A 20,469-nucleotide genomic window follows, 5' to 3' on the forward strand; every position below is an offset into this window, starting at 1 on the left:
CAGACCCAGAGACCCTGCCGACCAGAACGAGCTCATTACAGACTAAGGGGTCTCCTCAGTGCTCCATCTTAAAAGACAGCAAAAGTAGTTGCATCAAAGGTCCCTCCCACTTAGCCAAGGAAAAACGAACATTTATCTCTTAAACGTAGCAATTCAACTCAACGGACATTTTTTAGGAATCTACACCTGGACACAGGGTCAAATCTCCTTTTCTAGTTGCATTTTAGTCCTGAGAAAGAAGAAGAGATTCAAAGGAACCAAAGCTCAGGAAGTGAACAAGGTCACTCCTACTGCAGGCCGGGGAAAACTCAGCCCCACAGCCTCCCTGTTCTGATCCTGGGAACTCGACCGGTCCCAATGCAAACTGCTTTCTCAAGGGAAAGCGAGGCCACTCAGGGTGCAGCCCCAGACAGACCAGGGTGAAATCCCACCACCAGCCCTCCTTAGCTGTTTAACCCTGGGCAAATGACTTACCCCGTCTGCACCTCAGCTTCCTCACCTATGAAGTGGGGGTGCCACCACTCCCCCCCGCTCTTGGGTGGATCAGACGATAACCCACGCTCAGGACACGAGATGGGTGGGAGGCCCTGGCACTCAGAAGAACCGCAGACCCAAGAGAGGCAAGGGCCTCTGCACCCCAAAACTCCAGCCTCTCCTCTGATCACCCCCTTCCTTCCAGACCCAAAGGCCCTCTGCCCCACAAGGCGAGGGGTCTGACCTTTGGGAGGCAGGACAGTCTGGCCCTGCCCAGCTCTGGGCTGTTGGCTTCAACTTTGAAAGTCTATTTTGTTGCCTGCTTAGCTCGGCCCTCGCTGAATTATTCAGATACGCTAAGGCATAAGACAGACCGTAGTGTTTGTCCCTTACTTTCCGATGGCGTTCTAGGGCCAAACTGACAAATCAAAGGCAGATCTTCCATTGCTTTCAACCTTCCTTCCCCAATGGCCACACTGAAGTGGTCATAATAGGGTAGTAAAGCTTTTACAGGAGCCACAGGAAGATGCTGGGCTGAAGATTTCCATTTCCTTATTGTCTAACTCTTCTTCCCCGCCCCCGACACCAAACTGATTTATTTACAGCTCCACTCTTCCTCCCCACACTCCAGTTTTTTCCCCAGGAAAATGTTCCTAGACCGGCCCCTCAACTCAGAGGCCCTCTTGAGGTTGCCGTTACCTTAGGAAACTGCTCTGCAGGTCCGACCACCAGCAAAATGGTGGGTCTCTTTTCTGTGGTCTCAGCCCTGCCGTCCCGTTTCCCCAAAAAGCTCGACATCTGGTCTCCCTGAGGAGGAGCCGGGGTGCCTCTGACTTCGTTACTGCTCCCCTCTCTGGAGCCTTGGCACCCAGCCCTGGGGAAAAAGCTAGACAGAACATGCCACAGCATCTGCAGCATCACGGCTTCCTCCCAACGTCGCTGACGGTGACCGGTCACTTTGGAGGAGGAATGTCACCACAAGGCCAAGGGTCGCTGGCTACACAGCTGCGGGGAGGGCTAGCCTGGGGAGCTGGAGGGCCGGGAGCTCGGCATGCGGCGGCTGTCTCCTGCTCTTTCAGGTCTGCTAGCACTGCCCTCGTGCCTGGCCTGAGAAACAGCTCCCTCTCCGAGAGGCCCTGCCGGCTTGCTGGCTGCGAGAGGGGAGCTGCTGGAGCTTCTTCAATAAAAACTCACTTCTGGAGGTGGACGGTTAACAAATGTTTGGCTTTTTTAAAAAAGGAAAAAGCAGTCACCCAACAGACCTCTCCCGGAGGCAGAAGCAACTTCGAGCTCCCAATTATTCAACTGTCTTCGCTGAACTAATGACTATCACACGAGCGAGAACCCGAGCATCCAGCCTGCATTCTCACTGCAGCAGGGCGCGTCCAATCACCTCTGCCGACACTACCAAGTTCATTATCCCAACCAGCAACATTCCTCCAATCACAGGCAGCCGATTCCCAGCCCGCAGCCCGGCACTTCTGCAGGGAGGTGCCCATGGCAACCTCCAGCTGAGCTTCTTGGCTTGCCAAATGCAGCCGGCGCTCGCACGCTCGAAGGAGCCCAACTTTCTCCTCTGTGCCTGCGTTGTTTCTGGGATGGCATTCACCATCGAGTTTTACATGACCAAGAGTCCCTGGCAGCGTTTCCTAGGACACCTAGCAACACTTCCCTTGTTCCAGGATCCCATTCTCCCTCACCATGTGTAACACAACACACGCCGTATCATAGCTACTTCTCCCGTCTCCCCCACACACGGAGAGCCGCTGGGGGACAGGGACCGAGTGACAGATTTTTCTACCTCCAGCACCCGGCACCAAGCACAGATTAAGTCTGCAGGCTAAAGTGAGCAAGTGACCATGAATACAAGGGAATTGCTCAATTGTTTCTTATTTTACTAGCAGACACATTTACTAGCAGGGACCCAAACTGTCATCCCTCACAAAGGTGACCTTTTGATGCAGTGTTCATAACCATTATTTTAAAAACGCAAACGTATAAAAAGTTTAGCAAACTGCGGAAAAGTATTATGCTTCTTCCATATGCTGCTATGAGTGTGCACATCAGTAAAACCTCTCCAAAGAGCAATTTAGTCACATCTACCAACATTTTAAAAGCACAAACCCACCCTCACTGGTACGGCTCAGTGGATAGAGTGCCAGCCTGAGAACCGGAAGGTCCCCAATTTGATCCCCAGTCAGGGCACATGCCTGGGTTGTGGACCAGGTCCCCAGTTGGGAGCTTGCTAGAGGCAACTGATCCAGGTATCCCTCACACATTGAGGTTTCTCTCCCTCTTTCTCTCTCCCGTCCCATCTCTCTAAAAAGAAATAATGTCTTTTTTTAAAAAAAAAGCACAAACCCTTTGACATGGCAGTTCCACGATAAATAATTTATCCTGTAGATACATTTGCAAACTTGAGAAGCTACACACACATACACCCGATACATGTGTGATCACATATAAGGGCATTTTTTGCAGCCTTGCTTCTAATAGCCCAAGTTTGGAAACAACGTGGAGTGCTCTAACGGGGCAGTGGGGACATAAACAATGGCACACGCATACAGTGGAACCCCACACAGCTGTTCAAAAGAATTAGGCAGCTCTGCACCTACTTCGTGAAAAATCATATAAATGAAGCAGCTTCATAATGGAGGCGGGGCTGCCACCCCAGGGGACTGCCTTGCCAGTCTCACTCCTGAAACCTCAGACTGTTAAAACCGGGCAAATCAACCTTTGGACTGGGCCTAAAGCATCGCTGTATTCCAAACTACTACTTGTTATGACTACCTAACCGAAAATTAAAGACCTCTTTAGAATTAGCGTGTAAGCTTATCTGCAGGTCTAGAAATTCCTTCCTGGGCTTATTAGCACCCATAGAAATGCCTTCCTTCTATTCACGTAATCATACTCCTTCCCTTTCTCATAAATATCCTTTGCTTTTACCTTCTAATCGGATCACTATTTGGGTTTCTGCCTGAATTAGTGCTTCCAAATAGCTGTTGTTTTTTTTTTAATCTCAAATAAACTCTTGGCGCCTATCATTTTTAAGTTCCACTCTAAAGGAATGATTTGAAAATACCTTGCTAAATGGAAGAAAACAAGGTGCAGAAGAAGGCGGGTAGGATGCTGCCATTCATTTCTGAGCTTGTACACGTGAAGGGTGTCTCTGGAAGGACGCACTAAAAGTGAAGAGAGGGTTTGGGGCAGGGAGGAAACTTGGGGGTTTGAGGGGAGAAAGGCAGGCGGAAGATTTACTTTCACTGAACATCCTCATATCATGAATCAAGCATGTATGACCAGGCACACACACACACACACACACACACACAACATGGCACAGCAAAGTGGCCCAGATAAGAATGACCTTATCTAAATGCAGTTGTGGCCCTGGCTGGTTTGGCTCAGTGGGTTGAAAGGTTGCTGGTTAGAGTCCCGGTCAGGGCACGTGCCTGGGTTGTGGGCCAGGTCCCCAGTTGGGGGCGTGTGCGAAACAATCAATTGATGTCTCTCTCCCTCCCCTTCTCCTTTCTCCCTCTCTAAAAAGAAATGAAATTTAAAAATAATTAAATAAAATAAAAGCAGTTTTGTATGTTGATTAAATGTATAGTCTTTGGAACCAGACCCCAGGTTCAGGTTCAAGTCCTGGTCATGACTTACTAGCTGTGTGATCTCAGTCAAGTTACTTTACCTCTCTGTGCAAAATGGAAATAGTAACAGAACCATAATGTTACTTCACAGAGTAGGTTAAAGACTAAATTAGATAATATGTAAAGCTCTCAGAGCAGTATATACAGCATTCAATAAGTGAACAAAAAAGGGGCTCTGTAATAAACCTGACAATCTCAGTGACCAAAAGTAACCCCACCAACAGTCTGAACGTAAAAATTCCTAACTGGAACATGCCATGGTGGGTAGTCACGCCCAGACCTATAGCTTCCCAAGGAAAGATCAGTCTTAAGCTTAAGTGAGCTCTATCCATTGTTCTTATACATCCAGGATAACACGCCTTTGAAATGTTAGAGTAATTTTCTCTTCCCGACCCCCTGGCGGCAAACGCTGGCACCAGAGCACAGACCACAGAACCCCTCATTGTTATCTGGCTGCCTGCGCAACATCTCTGTGTGCCCTAGGTGTGAATCATTAACTATCCTGTCCCACTGATGGAAAAGAAGCATCTGTTTCATCATTTTGCTTTTTACCCAACCCTAGAGATTCCCCTGCTTTGCTTTCTCCTGCCTCCTTAACCGACCCCCAGTGTTTTTCGTGTAACCCTCTCTAGGTCTTAGTCTTTGACTCCAGTGCATAAGATAAGCTGCAAAGCTGCAATTCTCTGAAGCATTTTCTCAATCCATTTAACACTTGCTTCTGGTCATGTCCTAAAAAATTTGGCTTAAATAAACTCTTATAAAACTTTTCTACAGGTTTTGGACATTCATAACTGTTAGTGATTTTATTATCATTATCTAGAAAATGACTGTGAGTTCATGCAACCGATTTGTTTGTTTTGTTTCCTTTGTTTTTTAAAAAATATTTTATTTTTAGAGAGAGGGGAAGGGAAGGAGAAAGAGAGGGAGAGAAACATCAATGTGTGATTGCCTCTCATGTGCCCCATACTGGGACCTGGCCTGCAACCCAGGCATGTGCCCTGACTAGGAATTGAACCAGTGACCCTTTGCTTCACAGGCCCGTGCTCAACCCACTGAGCTACACCAGCCAGGTGTTTCCTTTGTTTTTAAACTGGGCGCTGCCCCCAGTGACCTTTTATGTGTAGCCTGCCCTCAATCTGGTCATCTTTTCAGTTCCTTTCTTCTTCCATTTATGAGCATCTCTGTGTACCCAGGTCACTGGCTCCTTTAACAAAGGAAACCCGGAGGGATCAGAAAGCATAGTCAGCAACAAGGGGGCTGCTTTGCAAATAAGGAGTTTTAATCCTGTTAAAGAGAAAAATTCCAGCTCCAAAACAGTGTCTCTCGTGCTAAAAGCCCACAACACTAAACCTAGATTTAATACCTGATCTAATTGCTGTTTAAACCTCTCCCACAAACACAATCGTAGCCAACCAGTCTGGAATTTTCTGGTCAAGCACCAGTAGGGTTCTGTCACCTGCGCCTTTTCCGTGGTGCCCCTATAGGAAGAAGAGGCAGGAGACAATCTGCGTGGTAAAACCCTTGCCATCCACCCCTCGAAGATGTCCTGGTCTAAAAATTATCCTTCCTTTTCCTTTGTTAATAGTTCCCTTGCCTCCTACCCTCCTTCCTTTAAAAAACTTCCATTTTGGCCCTGGCTGGTGTGGCTCAGTGGACTGAGTACCGACCTGTGAACCAAAGGAATGAGGGTTCAATTTCCAGTCAGGGCACATGCCTGGGCTGCAGGCCAGGTCCCCAGTAGAGGACGCGCGAGAGGCAACCACAGGGAGAGAAGTTGGTGTTTCTCTCCCTCTCCTCCCTCCCTTCCCCTCTCTAAAAATAAACAAATAAAAACTAACCCCCCCCCACAAAACCCAAACAAACCACAAACTTTAAAAACCTTCCATTTTGTACAACCCCCTGGAGAGCCCTTCTAGTTGCTAGATGGGACACAAAATTGCTTAATAAAGCTAGTTAGATCTCCAAATTTACTCAGCTGAATTTTTGTTTTTTAACAATACTGAGAAGAGCCGGTCTAGAGCCAAAAACCCGAACTAACAAGTAACCCTTTCACGAAGACAAATCATGTTTTTATGCACCAAAAGTCCCGCAGAATGGAGAAGACAGGGATGTCTTGGGCCTGTACACATCACAGAACTGAGTTATGAATTTGGGGGGTTCCAGCCAAGATGGCGTTACAGGGACCGATTCACCTTCCTGCCAATGACAATTAAACGTCCAGACCAAATACACGAAATGATGGTTTACGAGACACTGGACGACTTCAGGTGACAAAGGACAGTGACTCGTGGGGGAGGTATACAAATGAGCTGAGCCCACAACTGCCCCAGCTTCCTGGCTGGGGTTTCCAGCCTACAGGAGAGAGGGAGGGTACTGAGGCGGAGCCCAAAAGTTCCCCCAAGTTGAAGAGGCAGAGGCAGGGGCGGGGCCAGGGGGCAGGGGGCTGGGGTTTCCAGGGCCCCGTACTGAGCAGGAGGGAGCTGTAGAGAGGTGTGGGTTCTGTAGTCCGGCTCAGGCACCCCGGAGCCATAGCACATGCATGTGAGGAAACAGCCTGAGGGTGGGAAAAGAACCAGGCATCCTGACACAAAGGCCAGGTCCTGTTCCCACCGCCAGCCAGAGTAGAAACCCCTTCATAGAGCAAGGTTCAGAAAGGGCACTCAGAAGGCTTAGCCTCAGCAGCGAGACAAAACTAGCCGCACACTAAATGCTGCTCTTGCCTAACAAAACTTTCAAAAGCCCTAAAAAGCTCAAACTATTTCCAAATAAATGCATCCCAGAATGAAGCTCAAGAACATTTATAGAAACACAAAAATACCCAGGAACCAAAAAGATCCAATAAAAAATTAACAGGAATGAACCTGGGCCAGTGTGGATCACTTGGTGGGAGCATCTTCCCCCAAACCAAAAGGTCTCCGATTCAACTCCCAGTCAGGCACGTACAGCACTTAGGTTGCAGGTTTGGTTCCAGTTGGGGAGCATAAGAGAGGCGACCAGTTGATGTTTTTATCTCACATTGATGTTTCTCTTCCCCCTTCCCAGCGGGAACCCATTCCAACTCACCCAGAGGAGCTGCCCAGGTGTAAGTGGCCCCAGGGCATCTTAAACAACCAGGCGGAAAGCTGTCTCAGGTCTACCACCAGTTTCACTGCTTACTCCCCACCTGTCTTAGAATTATTTTCAGAACACGTACTGTCAAAGGGACAACCATCTTTTTTTTTTATATTGAGAAATGAAGCCGGATTTTATTTGACAGAGAGCCAGACTGACTTGAAAATGAAGGCTGGCTGGGCCAGTCAGGCTCCACGGAGGACATTTTCATATACATTGAATGAGTCAAAACTGCAAACTAAGGTTTTGAGCAAAACCAAAACCAGAACCAAAACTGACAAAAAACATCTAAAGCAGATGTACCATATGCCAGTAATTATATCTCTGCAGCTCTTAAACTTATGATACAAATTTGTGGATGCCAACTTGAATATGTCCAAGAAGGTACCTGTTTTCTAGATTCTTTTAGGACGGTATAGAGACAAGAGTCTGAAGGATCTCTTATAACCATATATGGCAGCGATTTACTATTTCAGAGGCACAGCTGCAGCAGGTAACTACGCCCCCCCCCACCCCGCCCCGACATGAATCAGCGGATGCTATGAGCCGTCCCTTGCAGCCCTACTCCAGCTGGGTTTCAGGGTGGAAGGGAGGACTATGCAACCTCCTTCTGCCCGTGACTCAGCCCCAATTAGAATGGAGAGGAGTCAAGCACTTGGGTCATTTGGCACATAGGAAACCAAGGCAGAGAAGATAACTGCCATGATAAGAAAAGGTGAAATCCCTTTAACCTTTTTCTTCCTGGTTTGTTTCCTCCCCTCCCCATACATTTATTATAGAGAGAGAGAGGAAGGGAGAGGGAAAGAGAGAGAAACATCAACCCATTGCCCCACTGATCCACGTACCCACCGGTGGACTCAAACTTGTGCTCTGACCAGGGGTAAAACCTGAATGTGAGCACATCGGGATGACACTCTCGCGACAGGCCCTGAAATCCTCTTTTTAAAAAAAAGATATATTTTATTGATTATGTCACTACAGTTGTCCTATTCCTCCCTTCATTCCTCTCCACCCTGCACACCACTCCCCCACCATTCCCCCCCTTTCGTTTATGTCCATGTGTTACAAGTTCTTTAGATTCTATATTTTCCACACTATTCTTGCCCTCCCCCTGTCTATTTTCTACCTACCATCTATGCTACTTATTTTCTGTACCTTCTCCCCCCTTCTCCTCCTCCCACTCCCCTGTTGCTAACCCTCCATGTGATCTCCATTTCTATGGTTCTGCTCCTGATCTAGCTGTCCTCTTAGTTTGCTTTTGTTTTAGGTGTGGTTGTTAATAACCATAAGTTTGCTGTCCTTTCACTGTTCATATTTTTTATCTTCTTTTTCTTAGATAAGTCCCTTTAACATTTCATATAATAAGGGCTTGGTGATGATGAACTCCTTGAACTTGACCTTATCTGAGAAGCACTTCATCTGCCCTTCCATTCTAAATGAAAGCTTTGTTGGATAGAGCAATCTTGGTTGTAGGTCTTTGGATTTCATGACTTGGAATACTTCTTTCCAGACCCTTCTTGCCTGTAAGGTCTCTTTTGAGAAATCCGCTGACAGTCTGATGGGAACTCCTTTGTAGGTGACTGTCCCCTTATCTCTTGCTGCTTTTAGGATTCTCTCCTTCATTTTAATCTTGACTAATGTAATTATGATGTGCCTTGGTGTGTTCCTTCTTGGGTCCAACTTCTTTGGGATTCTCTGAGCTTCCTAGATTTCCTGGAAGTCTATTGCCTTTGCCAGATTGGGGAAGTTCTCCTTTCATATTTGTTCAAATAAGTTTTCCACTGGTGGCTGTTTCTCTTCCCCTTCTGGTACCCCTATAATTCGGATTTTGGAGTGTTTAAAGATGTCCTGGAGGTTTCTAAGCCTCTCCTCATTTTTTTGAATTCTTGTTTCTTCATTCTTTTCTGTTTGGTCATTTTTTTCTTCCTTTTGGTCCACTCCCTTGATTTGAGTCCCAGTTTCCTTTCCATCACTATTGGTTTCCTGTGCATTTCCCTTCATTTCAATTAGTTTAGCCTTCATTTGTTCCTCTAATTTGTGACTAAAATCAACCAATTCTGTAAGCATCCTGATCACCAGTGTTTTGAACTGTGCATCTGAAAGGTTAGCTATCTCTTGGTTGCTTAGATTTATTGGCGCTGGGGCTTTGAGCTGTTCTTAAGCCATAATGTTTTGGTCTGTTCACACCTGTTACGTATAAGGGGCAGAGCCCTAGGTGTTCACCAGAACGGGGCAACTCAGTCCCTGGGTTGTGACGCTGAATGTAGGGGTAGGGTCAGAGAGGGGCAATGGCATTTGTTCTGCTCTATCTCAGATTTCGGTCCCCTCTGCTGCTTCCCAGAAGCAAACCGGGCCCCCCTGGTGCCGGCTCCCCGGTGTGTGGGCCTCTCCAATGAACTCTCTGTGAGCCTTGGAGCCTCTCCCAGCACCTCGACTTCGAAAGTTTTTCCAATTGGTGCTTTCAGGCTCTAATTCCCACCACTGGGGCCCTAGCTGCATGGTCTGTCTCACTGCTCATTCCTTCGCCTGGTTTATCTGCACGAGAATGTGTGACTGAGGTCAGCCAGCCACGTTGCACCCTCACTGGGTGGGACCGTTGCCACCCCACACCTGGGATCCACCAGCCACTGCTTGTGCTCTTTCCTGCCCAACCCCGCTCCGCCACTGACTCCGCCCCTCTTACCGGTCTGGCTGAATGGTTCGTTGTTGTCGGACTTCCTTACAGTTCAATTTCCTGTGTTTTGGCTGCATTTTTGTTACTAAACTTTGTTGTCTTTAAACTTGGTTGAGCAAGGAGGTACAGTGTTTCCATCTACGCCTCCATCTTGGCCGGAAGTTGTCCTGAAATCCTCTTAATCTATTTCTGTTTTAGGAATTAAAACCAGACATTCTAGCTTTGGCACAAACTCCCTGAAGAAAACTCCTGTGAATGTGGAAGAGAAAAAGAAGTGTGTTACAGAGAAAACGGTCTCTTGGATGGCTTCTGTTTACTCCTGGTGAAAAGCCAGTCCCAGCAAGGTCCAAAGTTCAAGGTCAATGCCTACTAACAAAGATGTCTTTTTCTTTTATCTAAAAAAAAATTAGAAGTGTACAAAATTAACCTAGCTTTAGCTGGGTTAAGTGCAAGATTTTGAGTTGTAACATGTAAAGCAAAGTTTTGCAGAAGCAAGAGACGACCTAGAAACACGGTAAAATCTCTTCTTCTTCTGCTTTTATAAGAGCACGATCCTCCCTCAGATCACACACGTGCCAAGTGTGAGAGGCAGGGGAAGAATATGGTGTTGAGGCTGGCGTGGAAAACCCAGTCACCTGAAATGATCAGAGAAGTTTCAACCGATCCCAAATTGACCGGTGGGAACCACGCCGCCCACCCACGTTCTGCTTGCTTACTGCGGCTGCTTTATCTCACTCGAGTCTTCCCTTCTCCTACGGGAAAAGGCAAACCAGCAGACTTACTGAAGCAACACTAAATGTTTTGTTTCTTACAAGTGATTTCAGAATCATACGCTAAAACTGAGACAGCCCAAATGAGTGCAAACTCTCAGCAGCGACTTGCTCTGCACTAAAGGACAGTAGAGACAAGGTCGGGACAGGGGTAGGGGACCCACCCCACAGTGTCCTTCAGGGTGTGAAGGGCAGCCGGGAGCTGTAAGTGTATGAATCACTGGTTTAAACCAAGCCAGCTCTTAGGAACAAGTCAGGAAAGGCTTTTTTTAGCTATAAAACTATTTACCAGATACTATCTTTACTTTTTCTATACATTAAAGAGACTCTAGCACAAAGAATATACTCAAGATGTGAATAAAAAAGGGAGCCCTGGCTGGTGTGGCTCAGTGGCTTGAGTGCGGGCCTGTGAACCAAAGAGTTGCCAGTTTGGTTCCCAGTCAGGGCAGGTGCCTGGGCTGCAGGCCAGGTCCCCAGTGGGGGGTGTGCTACAGGCAACCACACAGTGATGTTTCTCTTCCTCTCTTTCTCCCTCCTTTCCCCTGTCTAAAATAAATAAATAAAATCTTTTTTTTAAAGGAAAAAACGTTTATTGTGTCTATGAATGCACCACTAAGGGGTGTAATGGTGATGTAATTTAATCTCGGGCAGTAAAACACGGAAACTGGACTGTACACCTTCGGAACCTTTCCAGCTCTAACATTCTGTGGATTCCAGCTCAGTCCCAAGGCATTAACCAGAGACGATGGCAGCATTTCACGTGGGAAGAGGGGGAAAGGTCAACGGGTTGATGAATGTGGACACCGTAGCAGGCTGACCTACAGATCAGTTGTGTCAGACCTACACACAAGGATTTAACAGTCTGTGCTTATTCTTGGTGATCCGAACCGTCTTCACTCCGCCCACTTCCCATGCCACCCCCCAACCACCACTGGCCTTTCCGTGGTCTTCGCGCGCTTTCTCACACAGTGTAAGTGGTTGGTTCTTTGTGTTTTAGAGCCGCATTTCAGACTCAGGGGCACAGAGGGGGCACTGGGGGAAAGCAGCCTGAGGCCAGGAGTTGATGGGATAAAGGAACTTTCCACAGAGGCAGGAACAGCCACTAGCTCGTTTCCCCTTTGACCCCGTGTAATTCAAGCTTCCAGGAAAGATGCACTCATGGATTGAAAGCAAATAAGCTTCTTGTGTCCTACCTTTGTTATTCACTTATTTACTTCAAAACAAAACCTTTCTTTTAGGTATTGTTTTGCATCTTTTAGACCCCACACTTAGGAGGAGTGTACCCACCCTTCCAGTACCCCCTCCTGATCACCTTCAGGGGTCTTACTGCCTGGATTCTGCTACTGGCTTTGCCTCCAACCAACCTAGCCCTACGCCTCAGCCCCACTTCTCAAAAATAATGCAGTGAGTGAGAAGACCTCCAAGGATTTTAACTAAGTTCTATGAGAAGCTTCCATTTTCACAACTCCCAAGTGAACTCTGTATTTGGGGAAAGACCACCCACGGCCCATTTCCATGCAGTGAAACGTTTGGGCCAAAGACACTGTGACGTGTAGTGACTCTACCGCTTCAATAACTTAACAAGAAACCTCCTGCCACTGGGAGGTTTTTCTTTCTTTTTTTGACGCTCTGCCTCAGGTTTTTTCCTACAAATAGCACAGGAGGACACCAACCCCATGTAGGCAGCGGCCTCTACTGTGGAGACTTCGTGGTGGCCGGGGCAACCTCGGGAGCCTGAGCAGGAGCTGCAGCCTGGGGCTTGGTGTGAGCCTTGGCCTTGGCCTTTGGAGGCAGAACTTGAGACCTTGGCTATGCTGGCAGAAGCACATTTCCCAAGCCTGGGGTGAGCAGTGTAGGTAAGTCCATTGAGCTTGTGGCAGCTGCCCTTTGGGATCCTGGGCTTGACCCCTTTGGGCTAACAAGGACCATGACAGCCTGGGCACATGCACCCATGGCCTTAGCGCTGTTGGCCTTCAATGCTTCAGGCCCTTCTTGCTGGGCTTCTTGGCAAAGTGCATGTTCCTCAGGAACTTGGTACAATTGGCGTCTTTGTGATTGAGGTTTCTCGATGCTGTTTCTCTGCCATTTTGGGGAGCTGGTTGTGCGTGGTGTGGTTCTTGCACTTGGCCGTATCTGGACCACAGCCTGTGGTTCCCAGGAAGCCTCTATTTTAATTTTCCTAATGTCCATAGGTCCCAGGGTCTCTGCAACCTACATCCCTCCCCCCAAACTGCTGAAGTCGGTCAGCTGCCAGGAGACTGACTCTGCCTGGGCATGACACAGCCGTCACTGCTGACACCCCCAGACTTTCTATTTCCTTCTGTTCCACTTCTCACCTGAGCAACCCAGGAAAAACGTAGATGATCATGACCAATTCTGGGCTTCTTATTTTCAAAGACTCAATGGAGGAAAAAGTCATTTTGTGTTAAACGCCTAAGTGTCAGACACTGTACCAGGCTCTTTACTTCACCTAATTTAATTCCCACCACAAACCGATGCAGTACCGAGCTTCAGATAAGGAGACAGACTTGGAGAGGTCGAGTAACTCTGCCACTCACATGGCTAGTGAGTGGCAGAAACAAAATTCGAACCCAGGTTTATGCCACAGAATCTGTGCCGTATGTGCTGTTTTTTAAAAAAGTTGTGGGGATGACATCAGCATCATGGTGGAATGAGGAGACTTCATTATTTCTCCCCTCACATTTACGAGTCAGACAACCAGAGCTCAGCAAGGATCCCCTGCTCCACACGGAAACACACCTGAAAGATCCACGCGTGGGGACACGTGAAGGTAGGAGTGCTGGGAGGAGTGGGGGAGGCAGGCTGAGGGGAAGGGCAGGGACAATGGCTGGAGCCCCCACTATGATTCCAGCAAGCGCAGCAGTCGGGGAGAAGTCAGGCCGAGGCAGCCGCATTACGGCCCCCAGCAGAAGAGGGGTGGAAGCGGTTCCCCCCATTGCAGGTCAACTTTCGAACATCCTCAGAACCTCAGAAAGAAATCCCAAGCCCTCATCTTCCCAGCTCTCCACTCCCCTCCCTCCCCAGGCTGAGGCAACCGCTAACCTAGTTTGTATCTCTAGCTTTCCGTATACTGGAATTTCATGCAAGTGGATCATATTATACATGGCTTTTTGGGACTGGCTTCTTTTACTTAGTGTAATGTTTCCAAGGAAGGTCTCTTAGTTAACCCCCTCGATACACTGCCTCAAGAGAGGACATAAAAGGCGTGAATGGCTTATCCTGTGAGAAGTGCATGATAAAACCCAGGTTTTAAAATTATTTATTTATTTATTTTTAGAAAGTGGCAAAAGGAGAGAGGGAGAGAAACATCAATCTGCAAGAGATACATTGATCTGTTGCCTCTCATGTGCCCCTGACTGGCGATCTGGCCTGCAACCCAAGCATGTGTTCTGACTGGGAATCAAACCAGAGACCTTTTGGTTCGCAGACCAGCGCTCAGTCCACTGAGCCACACCAGCCAGGGCAATCCACTGTTTTTCTAACAGCAGACTATAGGAAGACAAGATAGTTTTCAGATACGTAAAGGGCCCTTGGATCACTTTTGGACTTGGGCAAATGGGAAGCAGATACAAGCAGACAGACTTCAATCTGACATGAGCAAGTACTCACAGTGACCCCGACTAAGTCCACGTGGAATGGGCTGGCTGGCTATCTGCACAGTGACCCTGACTAAGTCCACGTGGAATGGGCTGGCTGGCTATCTGCAAAGGGTGCCCCAGGAAGGATGCTCCCCACCCGGGGTGAGGTGCTGGCCAGGAAGCCCTGCAACCAAATTCTTTGGTTCTGCCAAATTCCCATCAACATTGTTCACTGAATCCAACCTGCGGATGTACTCAGCTGGACTGGAAATCAATACCAGCAAAATATTTGTTTCTCTCAATCCCCCCGTGGTTTCCGTGAGCCTTCAACAACTAATGACTATTCAACATCAAAGGACAGAAACCTACTCAGGCTACATTCTTCTTTTTTACCTCGTCTTAGGATCAGGGACTTGACCCCACCTTTCCAAATATAAAGTTTTTTTTTTCTAGGCTTTCTTTTTTATTTAAATTTTTTTAAATTTTATTTGATTTTATTGATTATGCCATTACAGTTGTTCTATTCCCCCCTTCATTCCCCTCCACCCTGCACCCCCCGCCTCCACCATTCCCCCCCTTTAGTTTATGACCATGTGTTTCAAGTTCTTTAGATTCTATATTTCCCATACTATTCTTGCCCTCCCCCTATTTTCTACCTACTGTCTATGCTACTTATTTGCTGTACCTTCTCCCTCCTTCTCCTCCTCCCACTCCCCTGTTGCTAACCCTCCATGAGATCTCCATTTCTATGGTTCTGCTCCTGATCTAGCTGTCCTCTTAGTTTGCTTTTGTTTTAGGTGTGGTTGTTAATAACTGTGAGTTTGCTGTCCTTTCACTGTTCATCTTTTTATTTTCTTTTTCTTAGATAAGTCCCTTGAACATTTCATATAATAAGGGCTTGGTGATGATGAACTCCTTGAATCTGATCTTATCTGAGAAGCACTTCATCTGCCCTTCCATTCTAAATGAAAGTTTTGTTGGACAGAGTAATCTTGGTTGTAGGTCTTTGGATTTCATAACTTGGAATACCTCTTTCCAGACCCTTCTTGCCTGTAAGGTCTCTTTTGAGAAATCCGCTGACAGTCTGATGGGAACTCCTTTGTAGGTGACTGTCCCCTTATCTCTTGCTGCTTTTAGGATTCTCTCCTTCACTTTAATCTTGGCTAATGTAATTATGATGTGCCTTGGTGTGTTTCTTCTTGGGTCCAACTTCTTTGGGATTCTCTGAGCTTCCTGGATTTCCTGGAAGTCTATTGCCTTTGCCAGATTGGGGAAGTTCTCCTTTCGTATTTGTTCAAATAAGTTTTCCACTGGTGGCTGTTTCTCTTCCCCTTCTGATACCCCTATAATTCGGATGTTGGAGTGTTTAAAGATGTCCTGGAGGTTCCTAAGCCTCTCCTCATTTTTTTGAATTCTTGTTTCTTCATATTTTCCTGTTTGGTCATTTTTTTCTTCCTTCTGGTCCACTCCCTTGATTTGAGTCCCAGTTTCCTTTCCATCACTACTGGTTTCCTGTGCATTTCCATTCATTTCAATTAGTTTAGCCTTCATATGTTCCTCTCATTTGTAACTAAAATCAACCAGTTCTGTGAGCATCTTGATCACCAGTGTTTTGAACTGTGCATCTGAAAGTTTTGCTATTTCTTCATTACCTAGAGTTATGGGCTCTGGGGCTTTGAGATCTTCTCGCGCCATTTTTGGTCTGTTTGTGTCCGTTAAGTATGAGGAGCGGAGCCTGAAGTGTTCACCAGGGTAGGGCTGCTCAGGTTGCTGGGTTGTGATGCTGTATGTGGGGGTGGGGTCCGAGCGGGGAAATGGCAGTCCTCTCTACTGCTTCCCACTGCTGGGGCCTGCTCGGTCCCGTCTCACTGCTCATTCCTTCGCTGGTCTATCTGCGCAAGAATGTGTGACCACAGTCAACCTGTCCCCCTGTGCCCTCGCTGGGTCAACCTGTCGCTCACTGGGTCCACCCGTTGCAACCCCACACCTGGGATCCTCGCGCCTGAGTCCATCTGACCAAGTTTTCCTGTGCAACCCTGCTCTGCCAGCTGCTGGTTTCGCCCCTTACCAGTCAGGCAGAAGAATTCATTGTTATCAGACTTCTGAAAAGTTCAATTTTCTGTGTTTTGGCTGTGTTTTCTGCTGCTAATATTTTGTTGTCTCTAAACTTGGTTGTGTGAGAAAGCACGGCATCTCCACCTATGCCTCCATCTTGGCGGAAGCCTCAAGTATTTTTTTTTAATCTTCCTTTTAAAAAAATCATACCTTTCTTTCTAAAGATTTTATTTATTTATTTTCAGACAGAGGGAAGGAAGGGAGAAAGAGAGGGAGAGAAACATCCTTGTGTGAGAGAAACATCCAACAGTTGCCCCCAACTGGGGACCTGGCCCACAACCCAGATGAGCACCCTGATGGGGAATTGAACCTGCGACCTTTTGGTTCGCAGCTGGCACTCAAATCCACTGAGCCACACTAGCCAGGGCAAAAAAGAAAATCGTATCTTGATGATAATTCGAGCTAGGAACCAATGTATTGCAACAGTATAACACAGTCAGCAATCCAAGCTGCAAACAGCATTTTTCTTTTTCTAATGGGTCATTATATTATATCAAATGACATCGAATCGACAGAGATTGCCTCATGGGCACTGCTCAGGTCAAGGAGAAATGAGGGCCTGGTGGATTCTCACTCTTTGACAGGACAACTCTGGAGAATCTTGAAACCTATTTCAGAAAAAACAGACGTGGCTCTGTAAACTGGTTTCTCCTCATCTTTCTCTAGTTCTCCCAAAAGCCCAGGTATGAATGCTCATCATGTCCCGCAGAAAGGATGGGACAGGTAAAGCGGAGTGGAGCCCAAATCTGAAGTTGGTTCCAGTCCTTCCTCTGGTCCAATTCCTTACTGATCAAATGAGTTTTGAGGTTGCTTTATAGTCTTTTTGAACCTCTGTTCCTTCCTCTGTAAAATGGGCTGAAATTCCAGTCTTGCCTATTTCACAAAGTTATTGTGAGGCTTAAACTAGCTGGTGCACACGCAAGTCTCTAAATGAGCAAATCCCACCATCTTCTAGAATCCTCGCCCAGCCCCTTAGGAGAGCCCCAGAAGCCTCAGCCAATGGAACAACTGTTGACCTTTGACCCAGCTTGCATTCTTCTTCTGATTGGCTGTCTGAGTTATAACCTTTATTTTAAATTTGTTTTTAAGACAGAGATTTTGTTTGGTCACATGAAATGCCTTAAATAGGAACGCTATAATTAGCTCCAGCTGAAGCCTCACTTCCCAAAGTCACTACTGCTGTCGTCATCTTTTTTCTTGCTTTAATAAACCCTTCCCTTCTTTTGTCCCAGGATGGGCTCCTTGCTCACAAGTCCTTTACAAAGAAAATTTCCCTGGCTGGCTGCCATTGGTTTTTCTGCCCACTTCCGCTTTAAGTAATTTTTCCTCGATAGTTCCAATTTCTTTCAGGAGGGGGAAAATATAAAAAGGCAGGTGCCAAAAAATTAGTTCATTTCTCAAGAAAACTTGACCCAACCTGTTGCAAGCTAGCAAGAGGCTTTGACAGTCACGTGGCTTGGGTTCACCCATCACCCACTGACAAGCCTTCAGAGCTGATCCCTGAGCAAACCCTAGCATTTCAGACCGGCTGGTCCTGAGGGTCAGATGAGGCAGCTGCCAAAGTTTGATGATGTATTTTTCAACGCCTATTCCCATGGCAGATGACCCACTTCTAGAGAAAAGGGCTCCCCAACTCTCTTTTGGTTTTGCTAGTTCTGCAAAACTGTAGCATCGCTCTTGTGATACTCTTTAAACAGGAAGTGGTATGGGGATTCTCGAGGCAGGGTGCCTTCCTGTTGCCCAGTTATTTACAACACAGCAGACTCTCTCTCTCTCAATACAATACTTAAACCATTCGCCAGAAGACTAACTTGTACTCCTCTACAGGTAACAAACGAATAAAATGGATCATTCCCATTCTCAAAGCTGTATAATAATTTAACTTATTCAAAAGCTGTTAAGAGTTGTAGAACTACAGTCCATACTAAATCCACACACCAAAGGAATAAAAAAGAACTGTTTCATAGCACAGATCTTAGATCAGGCATGGAGTCAACAAATTTCAGAGACAATGTGACCAAGGGGCTAGGCAGCTTTTGGTTAATCAAAAAGCCTTCTTTCAACACTGGAAAGGAGAACGGCTTTTTCCTTATTTGCCCTTAGAAATCTGCTGCCAAAACAAAAATGGATTAGGACCAGTATCAGATGTGCCGTGAACTGCAGAAACATGGTGACTCTAATCGAGGCAGTGGGCATAGAATAAATACTGAACACACTCCCGCAGCCGGATGCCCTTGATGTGCCTGGTGGCATACGCAAAGCAGGCAGGTTCACAGAAGCAGAGAGGTAAACCTGGGCCCATACCTTCCTGAGCCCATAAGGCATAACAGACCCTCTGAATTTAGCCACGCTGTCTTTCCAAGTGATTTATTCATCAGGTATATGTGGGAAAATATTGAGCTCCCATGGCCATTTTACATAAAACTTGCTTAAATTTTGTAAAATTTGTCCCTAAACCTCTTGGATTTAACCTGATGGCTCTATTTTGCATAGGGTTACCCTTGGTCCTCTTCCTAAGCAGATCATAAGTAGGTTAAATACCTTGGACGTTAATCCAAGACACCTTGGACATGAGTTAAAAACACCTTATGTGCACCTGCCTGACCAAAAAATCGGCCTATGGTAACTCTCTGGCATTTTACCAGATTTTTTCCACACTTGGCTGTGAGATTCTCGACTTGTGTGTACAAAGGGACCAGACCTAGAAGAGAAACAGGTTACTAGGTAAAGTCCTCAGCAGTCCCCTCCAGGCTGTAAATCAAGCTAAGCCACAAGTACATGAAATACTCAGGAAAGGGAAGCTACAGCTCCCAAGTCAGATGGAAAAACATACCATGAGAGAAGGGGAAGAAACAGCCCCTGTTTGAGATTCTTATAAAGAAAGGACAGCACTTCTCTTCCTGGCAGGCCTGGAGATGTCCTTCCTCCGACCCCCACGTCCCCCTCAGAGCCCACTGCCCAACAAGAGTAAGACAGCCCCTCCTCGGTGTATAACACTTTCACTTGAGGAAGTATTTTCCCCTAGATTCTTTATGTCCTGCAACCCTGCCAGAGATCATAACCCCATCTTCTGGGCAGGCATGTCTACACCAGGAGACCTGTCACTCCTCACCACCCACGCCTGTCACAGACCTGCCGAAAATCCCAGTTCCCATTTTTCCAACTCCCACATGCTTCTGAGAGGAACCAGATCAGGGCCCACAGGCTGGCATGGAAACCAGACGGGAAGGGAGGGGGCGCCACTGGGAGAGGATGGATGAACCCAGTAGTGGTGGATAGGGGGTGCATCAAGCTTGGCCCTCAGGTCGGGAGGTGGGGAAAGGCAGACTTCTGATACCTGACCTTCTACTTTGGGGAAAACCGGAGCAGGAAGGGCCTTTTTTTCATCAGAAGGCTTGGAGGGTGCCCACTGTGCCCACGAAGAGCCTTTCCCCCTGACCCAAGCGCCCACAGAGGTCAAGAAGGAGCTCCATTCCCACCACCACTTGAATAGAGTACTCATCTGTTACTTGGGGGGTCCCACCCAGCCCGAGAGGCCGTCCAGCAGACCTGCCACGCTCCAGGGGACAGCCCAAGAATCCAGGCGTTCAGACCTGTCACCCTGCGGCCCAGAACTGTCACTCGACCCTTCCTGTAGTCTGGGACACCTCCCCGCCCACGCGGACTGTGCGCGCCGCCTACCCGGAGCTCGCCCTCGGTGCGGTGCAGTCCCAGGCGTCGCAGTCCCACAGCCAGGTCGTTGACACACAAGCCGCCGTCACGGTTGACATCGAGCGTCTGGAAGAGGCTCCACAGGCGCAGCCGATGGTCCGGGCCCCCGCAGACGGCGCCGCCGCACGGGTCTACAGACGCCGGTGATGAGGCGGACGAGGAGGCGGCGGCGGCGGCGTCTGGCGGCGAGGAAGCCACACAGCGGCACAACACACTGCTCACCATCGGGCGCGAGGCAGGGGCGCCAGGCGGCAAGGAGAACGCGGAAGACAGCGGGTATCCCGTACGGCGAGCGCGAATTCCGAGTTGCCGGCAAACTGGCCGGGGGCGGGGGGGCAGTTTCCGGGAGCTCCGCCTCGCCGCCC

At 47.7% G+C, this 20,469-nt stretch overlaps 1 protein-coding gene across 4 annotated transcripts in view; it reads right to left on the reverse strand.

Annotated features, from left to right (window-relative positions):
• The window catches only part of SLC25A25 (solute carrier family 25 member 25), a 34,995-nt gene extending 14,572 nt beyond the window's left edge, over positions 1-20,423 (reverse strand). Inside the window, exon 1 of one of the 4 annotated variants that reach the window (XM_037154157.2) lies at positions 20,075-20,423. In XM_037154157.2, the coding sequence (XP_037010052.2) occupies positions 20,075-20,329 (255 nt within the window). In that variant the 5' untranslated portion in view covers positions 20,330-20,423. Of the gene's footprint in view, positions 1-1,173; positions 1,771-20,074 lie in introns of those variants that run through there. The other 3 variants (XM_037154231.2, XM_037154293.2, XM_037154356.2) reach the window with 3 other exon arrangements.
• Between the last annotated feature and the right edge of the window lie 46 nt (positions 20,424-20,469).

This window comes from Artibeus jamaicensis, unplaced genomic scaffold (assembly GCF_021234435.1).
Source record: "Artibeus jamaicensis isolate MK-2021 breed Jamaican fruit bat unplaced genomic scaffold, CSHL_Jam_final contig_471, whole genome shotgun sequence".
Lineage (NCBI taxonomy): Eukaryota > Metazoa > Chordata > Mammalia > Chiroptera > Phyllostomidae > Artibeus > Artibeus jamaicensis.